This window comes from Trifolium pratense, linkage group LG6 (assembly GCF_020283565.1).
Source record: "Trifolium pratense cultivar HEN17-A07 linkage group LG6, ARS_RC_1.1, whole genome shotgun sequence".
NCBI lineage: Eukaryota > Viridiplantae > Streptophyta > Magnoliopsida > Fabales > Fabaceae > Trifolium > Trifolium pratense.
Genome location: NC_060064.1, coordinates 20,485,376 through 20,499,806, shown reverse-complemented (window position 1 = coordinate 20,499,806; position 14,431 = coordinate 20,485,376). Strand labels below are relative to the sequence as shown.

The following is a 14,431-nucleotide window of genomic DNA, read 5'->3' as shown; positions in this document are numbered from 1 at the left end:
TTTTGTCACTTTATATGAACTTATCCCCCGGCCAATGTCACCTAATTCATCAATTCGGTATTTTGTGCATGAATTTTATAGAATTAGTATTCCTTAAATATTATATATTAAATAAAATAAGATTATACTATATATATTTAGGAATAATGTGAGAATGTGGTTAAAAAAGTCTTTCAATTTGTGACGAGAAAGAGCATTTTATAGGATTAGATTGAAAATGTCTCATATGAGACTTAAAGAGAAGTATTTTGGAAGAAGATCAAATACTCATGCTTGCAAAATAATTTTCTATATTATAATTAACTATTAAAAAATTAACAGAATATATTGATTAAAAATGTAAAACCAGAAAAATTCAATCAATGTTTTAAATTCTTCTAAAAAATATAATAAATATATTTTGATAGCATGTAATATGAATTTAGTTAAATTAGTACCTAAAACCCTTATTTTCATTTTTTTCTCATGTAACCCAAAACAAATACCTACAACGAGTCTTTCAATAAATTAATTAATTAAGCAAACTATTCATTGTGAGGAATTCTTTTCATGCTATCATATCAAATGTCTCATATATGAGACTTATATGAGACTTAAAGAGATGTATTTTGAAAGTAGATAATATACTTATGCTTGCAGAATAATTTTCTATACTAAAATTAACTATTAAAAATTTAACAAAATAAAAGATATTGATTAAAAATTTAAAACTCAAAAATTCAATCAATGTTTGAAATTATTTAAAAAAATATAATAAATATATTTTGATAGAATGGAATGAGTTTAGTTAATTTTTTTTTCTCTCATGTAACCCAAAACAAATACTCTCTATGTCCCAAAATATAAAAGAAAATTGGTTAAAGAAAGTTGATGTATTTGGTTAAAAATTTGGACTAAATACATTAACTTTGGTTGACCAATTTCCCCTTATACTTTGGGACGGAGGGAATACCTTGCTACAACTCTTTTGATAAATTAATTAATTAATTAAACAAACTATATATTCATTGTGAGGAATTCTTTTCAATTATCAAATACTTCCAAGATAGCATATTAAAATGACATTTGAAAAAGAAAATTAAAAAAATAATTAGATAGCTTGTAACTTTGGTGTCTATTTTTATCTTTACATTGTTTCTATAACATTTTCCTTATTATAAATAGCCAAACACAACAACAGATCAAATCCCTCACCATTTCTCTCTTTTGTGTGCAAAAGAAAAGAAAAAAAAAATCCATTTAAAGAAATATGAATCAGCAAGAAATTCTTCACTCTCCATGGCCATTAACTTATGCACAAATAGACTCATCAATCTTTGATAATCATCATCAAACCATGGTACATCTTGGTCACTATGATCCATATGGCATCATCATGGATGACCATGTTGATGATTATGGTTCATATGGCATGATCATGGATGATGATCATGTTGATGTTGACTATGTTCCATATGGCATCATCATGGATGACCATGTTGATGATTATGAATTCAATACTCTACTAAGTACTTCAGAGAATAGTAATCTCTCAGAAATTTCTATGTTCACCAATGATCATGTCCAATTTCCAATTGATGAATCAGAAATCTTGGAACTTTCATCACTCATGGAATTAGAATCTTTTGATTCAATTTCATGTCCTCAAATTGTTGATATTCATGAATATGAATACCAAGAAGAAAGCGAAGGGAGCTTCCCTTCACAAAATTTTCCCTGTAACCTCGAGGAACAAAGTTCAAATCTCATCAGAGACAGTTGCGAAATGAACATTGGTACTACTACTACTACTATAACTAATGATAATTTCGCGTCACAAAATTTCCAATATGATTCATGGAGTCCAACACAGTCAATGAAATCAGATTTTTCCTCAATTCAACAATCACTTATTCTTCCCCAACAAAACATGGAAATTGAAAATCAAGTGAGTCTTCCACACTTGATGGAAGCACATGGAGAAGCTTTAGAGAAAGGACAAAAAGCACTAGCAGAAGTTAATTTGAAGTGTATAAGCCAAAAAGTTACTCCAATGGGTGATTCTCTTGAAACACTTGCATTTTATTTGTCTCAAGAGGTTACAAATCATGGTGAATATCTCAAAGGCGAGGCTCAAAAGAACTTCGATTCTTCTTTCAAAGCACTCTATCAAGGGAATTTAGTTGGAAAAGTTGCTCATTTTGCAGCTATTTCAGCAATTCTTGAGACTGCTATGTTAGAAGATTGTGATGAAATCCACATAATTGATTTTTGTATTGGAAATGGTGTTCAATGGCCTTCTTTATTGGAGTCTGCTTCAAGAATAAACAAAAGATTGAAATTGACATCAATTAAATCGAGTCACGATGGAAATTCTGAATGTGTTTGGAATTTTGAGGATACTAAAAGGGAACTCTGTGAGTATGCGAAATCATGTGGTTTGAACTTGATGGTAGATGAAAAGGAATTGGAGGAATTGGTTAGTGAGATCAAAATAATGAACAAACGCGGTGCAAGGAAAGTGTTTTTAGCCTTTAATTTGATGACTGGTCTTCCTCATATGGGAATGGTAAGAAACAGAAGAAAAAATGCTTTGGAATTTTTGAAAGTAGCTGAGGATTTGATCAAGAATTGTGGAAGCAAGGGAATGATTACTTTTGGCGATGGCGATGTATTTGAGAAACTGAAAAACAGTTTAAATTTTAAGTCATTTTTTGAAGGGAATTTGGTGCATTATAAGTCTTTGTTGGAATCAATTGAATCACAATTTTCAGAAAGATTCTCAAAAGCAAGAATTGCATGTGAAGTGCTTTTTGTTGCACCTTGTATATCTTCTTGTGATTGGTTACAAACATGGGAAGAGATGAAAAATGATGGTGATTTTCAAGCTGAGATTAGCTTAGAAAGTGGAAGTTTGAGCAAAAATGTTTTGATGGAAGTTAAAGAAGTGTTGAGAGAGTGTGAAAGTTCTTATCAAGCTAGAATTGAAGGAGGAAATGAGAATGAACTTGTTGTGGAATGGAAAGGAACTCAATTATTAAGATTTTCCATTTGGAAAAACTAAAACTAAAGGCTAGGAAAGTTAGGAGTGTACACAGTACTTTTTTAGATTTTTTAAGTGTTCCATATTATAATTTGATTTGTATAAAGATTCTTGCACAATATGTATAAAGAAAATATGTACATCTTAACATATTTTAATCACAATTTTAAGATAATCATCTTCCTTTGTCATCAAGCAGCATCACCATATATACTTCCCAAGCTGTTTGCATCACATATGAAATTGGAGAAAAAATATTCATTGTATTATTCAACTCAAATTGAAGTTATTACATGATACAATCTTTATACAATGATCAACATCATAACTAACCATCTAAGCAAGTGTCAAGTCAGCATAACTACTTCCTAAGAGCTAATTAACTTTGACAATTAAGCTAGCTCACTAGTTTCATAGTTACTTGCATGACAAGTAATTCACACTAACTTCTAATTTAAGCTAATTTCAGCTAAATGCTTAAATACTCCCCCTCAAGCTGAGGTTTATATATGTCTAGAAATCCAAGTTTGACAATGAGTCGATGAAAATTATATGCGTGCAAGACCTTTGTGAATATGTCTGATGTTTGTTCATGTCCAGATATTGGAAGGAAGCAACTTCATCAAACATGCTTGCAATCTTTCTCTAACCACATGAAAATCTATATCTGTGTTTTCTCCTCTCATGGAACACAGGATTAATTAGAAGCAACGTGCAAAACACTTTGACTGTTACAGTAAGAAGCTAATTCTTTAGCACAAGATGAGCTATTACAATTCACATGTGGCGGGGGCTAGGGCCCTCCGCAACCGCATCGCACCACAATCGCGGTGTTATTTTCATTGACGTGTACGGTCGCACCGTAACTACATCAGAAGCCGCATCAGACGATTTTGGTCATGTTCTTCAAAATTTCTCACCAAAAAATAAAATATATGAACCTCAAATCATAATCTGCATCAAATCAAATGAAAAATCTTACTTCAAACCAGTGCTTATGGAATAAACTAAGACTCTGCAATTGTAGATAAATAGCGCAGTGGCATAGTTGTGTCATTTTATATATTTTGAGAAATTTCAAAATGATTTAGCGCCGCAACAATCGCAACTGGTAATTATGTAGGAATGCTTGATGGCTTGCATCCCAAGTCCCAACCCAAGTCACCTGTCTCAGTCAAAAGATTCAAACAGTATTGCCTCTGGTTTAGTGTGATTTCTCTCTTTGATTGTGCTACTTCAACGCTTGAGAAATATTTGAGAATTTCCAAATAATTGGTAAACTAAAATTATTAATACACACTTGATAAACTTATATATAATTAAAATTATTTATTAAAATTAAAAAGTTTAAACCCCAATTTAGGATCACGGCTACGCCACTAGTCCACTATACACACACACACACACTTGATCAACCTTTTTTATTTGGCTTCTTCAAATAAAAAATATTGTCAATTCTTAGATGTTTAAATATACAAAAAAAAAAACACTATAGAGTACAAATAACTTCAAATTTAATTCATAGTCAAAAAATTTAATCCAATGTATATTAGTCAATATACATTTTATAATATTAATGCAATAGACATTTTATAATATTTTAAGTTAAAATATTGATATCATTCATTGAGAGGGATATACTTCAATCAAATGGATATATAGCTCTAATTTTGTTTTTTATATTAATAAGTTCCTTTCAAATGAGTTGCTTAAAAAAAAATGTTCCTTTCTAATGATAACGATATATTAACGCGTCACTGTATTAAGGTGCCTACATAACGTGGATTCATACAAGTAACTACACTATTTCATGTGACTACAATACTATAATCCCATATATATTATATGGCAAGTTCTATCATGAACAAGTAGATGATATGGTACACGAAAAAACAGGGAAAACTTTATCATATTGACCTTTGTATTTCTAATGAGTTGGTACGTAATTGTGTTGAAAAGACATGAACTAATTAATTAATTAATCAAATTTTTTTAATTATAATATGAAATAGTAAAATCATTCGGTTATTTGGGAAACCTACTCATGATATGCCAAAAGAGGAACAATAGTTTATCTTGCAATCTTGTGGGAATAAAACTCAATAAATATGTAGGAAAGTGATTTGTTGGCTTCCCATTCACTATCATGAAAACACGTCGATTGCCAAATAATTTTGCTCATTTTTTTTTTTTTGGCAATGCTCTTTTAGTCTTTTTATTGTTTAAATAAATTAATAATAGAATTTTGGTTTTATACATATTTTTAAATTTGAATAGGATCCCATGGAAGATAAATTAAAATTTTGGCTTAGATGTATATTTGGTAATTTGAGTATTAAGATTTGCGAGGGAAATACTCAAATGGCAATCCCATTTTATGTTTGAGTGATTTTGAGATCATGATATATTTTTTTCTTGGCTTAAATGAACTCTTGATGCATTTAATTTTAAAAAATAAATAAAGTTTTGACCTCCTATTTTAAAAATTGGTTATTTGGTCTCTAAAATTTATTTATTTTTCCAAAATTTTGGTTCCTATTTTATTTTTGATGATATGGTCTATTCATATATGATGTGACAATATTAGATACTACCTCCGTCCATAATTATAAGACACTGTTTGACAAAAATGTACTATACATTTACCTTATTTTGACCGTATTTTTTTAATAATATATAAATGTAAATATTAACATATAAAATCTTGTTCAATTTGTTGTGATGAGTATTTTCAAAATATTAAGTTTTTATAATTTTTACTAATAGATAACTAAAAATATTAGTGATCAAAATTGTGCATTGGCGTACGTGCGGTGGTGAATCAGAGTTTTATAATAAGGAATGGAGGTAGTATATTTTTTTTTTTTTTTGATAATGGAGGTAGTATATTTTTGTTGACATAGATATTCAATGTGACTTAATAAGTAATAATATGTCATTAATGAGTAGACCAAATCATGCAAAATGACCCAACAATTAATGATATGGGAGACCAAACTTTAGAAAAAATGTAAAATTGGAGAACCAAAAAATGATTTTTAAAATAGGAGAACCAAAATGCCCTTAGTAGAGGTATTGCTATGTTGATGAATGAGAAGAAAATTGAGCTTATGTTTTTTATCCCTTCGTTGTCATTCGAAAAAATCAATCTTATAAAAGGAAGAAGTATGGAATTCTGAATTTGTTCAACATATATGCTGCTATCTCTAGCCAAGTCATAAACCCTTCATGATCTATAATTTTCCTAACTCAATGATTCCTCAAAGATAGACCCACACATTACTATCTCTACCCTTATGACGTCTTTTGCTGTTTTAAAAAAATCTTCAAATTGTAGTCTTATTTATTTATTTATTTATTTATTTTAACAGAAAATATGTCTTTTTTTTTAATGGCGAAAATATGTTATGTTAATAATACTGTAATAATTTTTTAAACACACACCACCTTTATTTCAACTTTTATCAATAGCTTCTGCATGAGTCTTAGGGAATAAGTATACTCCTTCCGTCCCAAATTATAAAGGAAAAAACAGAAATCACACTTATTAAGAAAAAGTAAAACATGATTATTTGAAATATGTTTTGTGGGTTTTCCTTAAAATAAGTTGCATGAAAAGATGTAAAAAACAATTTTTATTGATTGTTGTTTATTGAGAAAAGTTGAAATGGGGATAGAAAGAAAATTAAATGCAATTTGCATTTAATTTTATGAGATTAAGAAAAAAATACATTCTTAAAAATAGTTTTTCCCTTATAATTTGAGGAAAAAAATGAGATTTTTTCTCTTATAATTTGAGACGGGAGGAGTACCTTACTATTATTAATTCTTCAACTTTTATGTCAATAGTTTTTGCATGAGTTTTATGGAATAGGTATACCTTAAATATTTTCAATAATATAATATATTCTTCAACTTTTCTGCAATCGTTTTTCTCTGAGTTTCATGGAATAGGTATACCTTAATTATATTATTTATTATAATAATAATAGAACAGATTCTTTTTTTTTTTTAAACAGATTCTTCAACTTTTATGTCAATAGTTTTTGCATGAGCTTAGGTATATCTTATATTATTATTTATAGTATAATAGATTCCATATCTATTTAGATTAACGTGTGGACGTGGTTGAAAGTCTTTCAATTTGTGAGCAAAATATACTAATGCTTTGGACTTAAAGAAGTATTTTGAAAGACAAAATAATGTATTTTCCTTTGTTTTCATTCCAAAAATCCAAATCAAATCCTCTCTTCTCGCATTAGGTAGTAGAGGGAAATGATATTTTAAATTAAACAATATGAAAACAATTAATAATGTCAATTCACTCAATTGTGGCTTCAAGGATACATTTCCTCATTTCTCTAATTAATAATAATATTAAATAAAGTTAAGGTATAGTTTCATGCCTCCTTCATCCAAACAATAGCCTTCATGCATCAACTATTAAAAAATTAGTGATGAAAATCTATGGAGAAGGTATTATAAAAAAAAATCTATGGATAAGGATGCACAGAATTATAATTATGTGTATATACTTTTATTATACCTCGGAAATAAAAAAAAGAAGATATATTTAGATTTTTTTTTTTATAAGCGAAGATATATTTAGATTGACTGCAGTAATTTATCGCAATTCAACGTATATTTAATTGTATCCATTGATTTGAGATTCAATGGTTTAGAGTATACGTCAAATTTAACTCATTTACATAATCTCAACTGTTTGATTGAGATGAGATGACTAAGATCAGTACGTAATGCAGTTACTGCACCAAATTTTATTAAGTTTAAATATATATGCGTACATATTTTTATATCACTTCATTATTAATTCCATACACGACGTTCGACCTAACAATTTCGAAATTATTTTTACCAAATTTTTTTATATTATATTTATGAATTTCCAAATCTATAAAAAAATATTTGGTAGATAGACGAAATAGAAAAACTGTTATAAATTCACACATACACACACACAAGTGATGGAGTCGGGGTTTCGAACCCCAATCATGACGTTCGGCCTAACAATTTCAGCATTTTTTATCAATTGAGGTAGAACTTATGGACACCAAATCCATAAATTTAAATACTATTTTCTCTTTTTCTTTTTATTTGTCGTTTTAGATTTATGCACATATGTCAATGCACAACTTTGATCACTAATATCTTTAATTATCTTAAATAAAAAATTATGAAAATTTTAGATTTGAAAAATACCCGTCGTGACAAATTGAAAAACATCTTATATAAAAATATTTATTTTTATATATTAGTAAAAAATTACGATCAAAGTAGATTATATGAATATATAGTGCGCATGATTCTCAAACGACAAATAAAAAGAAACGGAGAGAGTGCCTCAAAGGTTTCTATAGATAGATGGATATTGGAAGTTAAAAAATCGTTGATGGAATTGTCTTAATATTTTGCAGAGTATGAAATTTACTGTCTCCCATATTTTTAAAGAATGGAAATTAATTCATGTGTCGATAGGCTAGCAAATTTAGGTTTAAGCGTTCAAGCTCACACTTGATGCTTCGAATCAATGCGCTGATCTTAAATTGGTGTAGTAACCCTTTATGTTGTTTACAAAGTATTTGATTTGAAGCTTTATAACTTCTTTTTGTATTGTAAGGATTGAGTATTCCTTGTATTTCTTATTAGTACAATTTTGCTTATAAAAAAAATGCGCTGATCTTAAATTAATTATTATATCCATTCAAAATTATTTTAAAAATTCTTTAAAAAAAATGTAAAAACTTCTTCATGATTAACCTTTGTATTTCTAATGAGTTGGTACGTAGTAATTGTGTTGAGAAGACATGAACTAATTCATTCACCAATCAAATTTTTGTATATATAATATGAAATCATTCGGTGATTTAGGGAACCTAATCATCGAACATGTCAAAAGAGGAACTATAGTTTATCTTGGCAACCTTGTGGAAATAAAACTCAATATGTAGGAAAATGATTGGTTAGCTTTCCCATTCCTATCACCAAAATAAAGATTTCCAAATAATTTGTTGCAATTTTTTATTGTTTAATTATTACAAACAATGCAATTTTTGAGACAGATATCTTCAAATTAGATAGGATTACGTGGAAGATAGAACTTTGGGGTGCATTTGGCCACTTGAGTATTGCGATTTAGCAATTTTGACATCTCTTTTTTTTTTTTGTTTGAGTGATTTTGACATCTTATAGTGTCAAAAACTCAGAAATAGATAGGGATGACAATGGGTAGGGTATGGATAGGGTACTATAATACCCATCCCCATACTCGCGGATTGAAAAAATACTCGTACCCATCCATCCCCATACCCATGCGCATCCATACATACCTTACAAAAACGCAGGAATTAGAAAACCACAAAACAAATTCAACATGAACAAAGGCAAAAATGGTGTTGTTGTTTCGTTTTTGTTCTACGAAGTTCTATTTTGGTAATCCTACCAATTATGTCTAATTACGTTTTCTACTAATTGGGTCTCACTCAGTTATTTAATAGGTATTAAAAATATTTGGACCTCAATCACGTTTTACATCTTTCTTTAATCATAATTGTTTTAATTTTTAATCTATTATTTATATATTTAGGAGTTTCTCTCTCATGGTCTTATTTCTATGTGGCACCATTTCCTTGATCCATGTCTTACGTGGCATTCTAATATTTCTCCAATTCCTATGTGGCTAACTATGAAGGCCTTTGCAATTTCTCTAATACATGATGATATCATTTTACTTAGAATCTTTGGCTAATTTGGAAATTCAATCATTTTTCAATTATTATTTATAAATCGAATTTAATGCACCTATTAAAAATAATTTTAAAAGGAAATAATTTTACTTAGAATCTTTAGTGTTTTTCTGAATCAAAATCATGTTAACATTTTACTTTCTGATTCTTGGTTGGACAATCCATTTAAATAAATATTGTTTTTGAAGTGCTATATATAGCAAGCAATTATATAGTCATTATTTTTGTTGACCGAAAATCATAAATTTACTCTAATAATTATTTTTGTACCAATTTCGTCAAAAAAAAAATTATTTTTGTACTAAAGCAATTGTTTTTAAATTTTTTTTTATGAAAGGAAGATTGCCAACTGCATATAATAATTAGGTATAATTGTCAGCTGGATATAATAATTTTTATGGTCTTCAAATTCAATTAAAAAAATATTAAATCTTTATGGTCTCTAAATTATTCTCTCACAAAATTTTTTCTAAATGGTCGTGTATCAAAATACTAAGGTCACATACATATATATATATATATATATATATATATATATATATATATATATATATATATATATATATATATATATATTGTATTACGGTAAAAAAAAATATATTATATATTTTCATAATTTTATAATTATATAGAGTCACATAATATAATTAATATTTTATTATTATTTAAAAAAATTGGAATATGTGTGTTATATTCATGTGCATATATGTCTTATTTACTAATTTACTAATTACTAATTTACTAATATATTTTTAAAATTAAAAATGGAATCAATATATTTGACTTTAATGAATTTAATTTCATATTAGAGACAAAATTACTCATTTGTCCATTTTTTTTTACTATATATATAACATTTGTCTGAACTCTAAAACTCACAATTTTTCAATCTTCATTATCTCTTATTCATCTCTCTCGATAATCACTATTTTTTCTGTATATTGTCACCTTTTTAAATTTATTTATTTTTTCTTCTTTGTTCGATATTTCTTATAATTTTAATATATTGTTTGTTTTACCTTTTAGATTATTTTCTTTTGGTCATCTTTTTATTTATTAATCCTATTTATTTTCGTGACAGGGAAATAATTGAGAGGCAAGACGAAATGCATCACATTCTCACAAAATGGATTGAATTGAGAGCTCGAAGTCTGTTTTAACAACTGTAGTTTTATTTTTTTATAAAAACTTGCTTATAGCACTTTATCAATATCAATGATGTCTTGGATACAAGTTGGAATATCAATGATGTATTTACTTGATGAATCTATTAACAAATTAATCAAATGATGTATTTTTTCAATAGTATTAAGTTCATCATTATTGTATATTTTTCTATTGCAATTTTTATTTTATACTTCTTTTTTTTAAAAAAAAGGAGATCTTTATTTTTGTGAATCTATCTATTATTTATATGTTTAAGAGTTTTTTCTCAAGGAAACAAATCTGCGTATCACTTTCTTATGAATTTTAATTTTTATTAATCCAATGTGGCATCCTCTCATTCATCATAATCTATGTGGCAACAATTGAGAACATCTTTTCTATATGGCAATTTAGAGAGCATCTTCAATAGAATTTTTGTGCGGTACTCATATAAGGAATATTTTTTCTTTAGTGTTTTTCTGAATCAAAATTTAATGCTAATTTACAAATAATCATTCAAAATGAAACAAACGAATACGTTTTAATTTTTTAACAACATTACCAATTCTCTTTACAATCATTATGAATTCTTATTATTTATTTTTGTTACCAATCCATTTTATTTTTTTAGAAAAAAAACTCATTTCATATTATTAAGCACACTTGAAAGACACAAAATAAAATAAAAAAAATAACAACCGTCAATATAAACTTCAAATATATATTTTTTAGAGAAATAATGTTAACATATTATTATTATTAATACATGCATACAGGTTGCTTTCACCGTAAAATAAAATAAACATTAAAAAGAAAAATCAATTCCACAAATCAATCAAATGATTTCAACTAAATCAAATCAAGTAGTAATTCAAAATCATTAATACACGATCTCTCAATTAATGTGAATTCAAAATCTCAAATCATTTGTTACCAAAAAATAAATTCAAATCATTCCCCATTATCTATTATCTATCTATTATTATTATTATTATTATTATTATTATTATTATTATTATTATTATTATTATATTATTATTTGGGAGGGTTTGATAGAAGGATTATGTACACATGGCGTTCCCAAATGCATTTTTCTCCCATATTTTTGGCCATCTATTATTTATATGTTTAGGAGTTTCTCTCTCATAGTCTTATTCCTATGTGGCACCATTTCATTGATTCATGTCTTATGTGGCATTCTAATATTTCTCCAATTCCTATGTGGCTAACTATGAAGGCCTTTGCAATTTCTCTAATACATGATGATATCATTTTACTTAGAATCTTTGGCTAATTTGGAAATTCAATCATTTTTCAATTATTGTTTATAAATCGTATTTAATGCACCTATTAAAAATAAATTTAAAAGGAAATAACTCAAATTCAAATATAAATAATTATATCTCATTAATATATATATATATATATATATATATATATATATATATATATATATATATATATATATATAATACATAATATTATACATGAATTTTTTTTTTGTGAAAGTATTATATATGAAATTTTATATATACCAAACAATAGAGTTTTTTTACGTAATATTTTTTTTTTATATATCCCACAAGAGTTTTTTTATAGAAATTGCTCAATCAGGTTTTATGAACAAATGTCTATATATTAATATTTTGATACAATTGAAATTTTACGTATGGAAACTTTTGATTATTGACCAACTCATTTTTGGAATATATATTGATTAAATTAAATCAATGCTGAAATGGATGGAAATTTCAAAAATTAAGGACCAAAAATCTACTATAGTTTCTATATATACGGGTCAACATGTAAGAGTGAGGGTCATTGAGTGTCTCAGCGCCCCTTCTCTATTTTCTCTTCTCTTCTCATCTTCACTACTCTTCTTTTTTTTTTTTTGACAGACTCACTACTTTTTTTTCTATCTATTGCTATTGTTGGTTTTTTTTTTTTTTAAATAAAAAATCTATTTCTATTGTTGGTTATTTCTTATTTATTTGTTCAATATAATTTTTGTTGCTCTCAAGTGGAATGAAATCTAAATTTTATTTGTTTTTCTTTGCAGGTATTTTGTTTACTTGTGTTAGGCTACAATAAGAGGATTCAACATAAAAAAGAGAAATCATTTTCTTCTCTAAAGTCAATAATATTTTGTAAACTTTTTTTTTTGGTAGAAATTGTAAACTTCTTTTTAAGAAGCCAAAATATTATTCATCTATCTTTGTAATTTTTATTTACTATTTGGATTCTTGCAGAGATTGATGAAGATGACTACGAGGGATAAATAACATCTGGATTGGGAATAGAGGAGTGGATAAAATATTCAAGTTTAATTCTACAATCAGAAAATTGTACTAATTTTGAGTTATAAATCTTTATTTGCAGGTCCATATACGGAAGAACAACATTATTTGTTATTCAAATTAGGATTAAGTATTATCAATTGATGTTAGAGTTTTAAGTATTTATTTATATTTTTTATATTTTATTGTCATTTTTTTTAATCATATGTTTACTTATTAAAAAAGAATTGTTGTTCATATTATTTTTTATTGGATTTAAATCATGCTTATAAATGTTTTTTTACTATTATTTATAAATAAATGTTGTACTCTATTTTTTTATTTGTCTAATTTTTCATGTGATATTTAACAAATACACTGATAAAATAATAGAAACTCCTCGAATGACTATACTATAGAATGAATTGGAAAAATGTGGAATTGAGAAATTGATATGCTTAAAAAAAATTATTCTTAAACTTCATACTTATCAAGTAGAGAAAAATGTGTCATTGTCTAAAATATAAAAGGAATGAAGTAATTGACTTCATAGATTATTTTTGGCTTAATTAATAAAATGGTCCCTTAAAGACATTTTTGGTTTTAGATTGGTCCCTTAAAGAAAAAAAGGTCCAAATAGGTCCCTTAAAGAAAAAAAAGTCCGAATAGGTCCCTTAAAGACATCTCTGTTAATCAGTTTGGTCCCTAAAAAGAGGTCTAAATAGGACCAAACTGATTAACGGATATGTCTTTAAGGGACCTATTCGGAGTTTTTTTTCTTTAAGGGACCTATTTGGACCTTTTTTTCTTTAAGGGACCAATATGAAACCAAAAATGTCTTTAAGGGATCATTTTACTAATTAAGCCATTATTTTTCTATTTCATTTTATTATTCTATTAATTATGGTTTACCTTAACGTGGTTTTTCTAATAAAAAAAAATACATAGTGATTTGTACCAAACAAAATATTAAAATACGGGGGTATTGATAAAAAAAAAACCTACATGGAGGTATTAAGCAAAAAATAACTTACACGGGGTGAGACATACATTTGTAGATTTTATTATATAAAAAATACGATATCAATTGAAAGCAGAGAAAGTAATAATGATTTTATATATATAAAAAAAAATTAAAAGCAATAATATCATGTATTTCTTTATTTTTATTCTCCACACATCACTGTAAAATAAACAAATAAAAATAAAAACAAATAGATAAA

The 14,431-nt window shown here is 26.8% G+C and overlaps 1 protein-coding gene across 1 annotated transcript; it reads left to right on the top strand.

The window, feature by feature from the left end:
- Window positions 1–1,184: 1,184 nt before the first annotated feature.
- On the top strand, window positions 1,185–3,206 carry LOC123890000 (protein NODULATION SIGNALING PATHWAY 2-like). Its single transcript, XM_045939537.1, has one exon. It carries the CDS (start codon window positions 1,250–1,252, stop codon window positions 3,041–3,043), a length of 1,794 nt encoding a protein of 597 aa, XP_045795493.1. The 5' UTR covers window positions 1,185–1,249; the 3' UTR covers window positions 3,044–3,206.
- Window positions 3,207–14,431: the final 11,225 nt, after the last annotated feature.

Coding starts and splice junctions, on each gene's coding strand:
- LOC123890000 (XM_045939537.1), top strand. CDS start 1,250: ATGAATCAGCAAGAAATTCTTCACTCTCCATGGCCATTAACTTATGCA.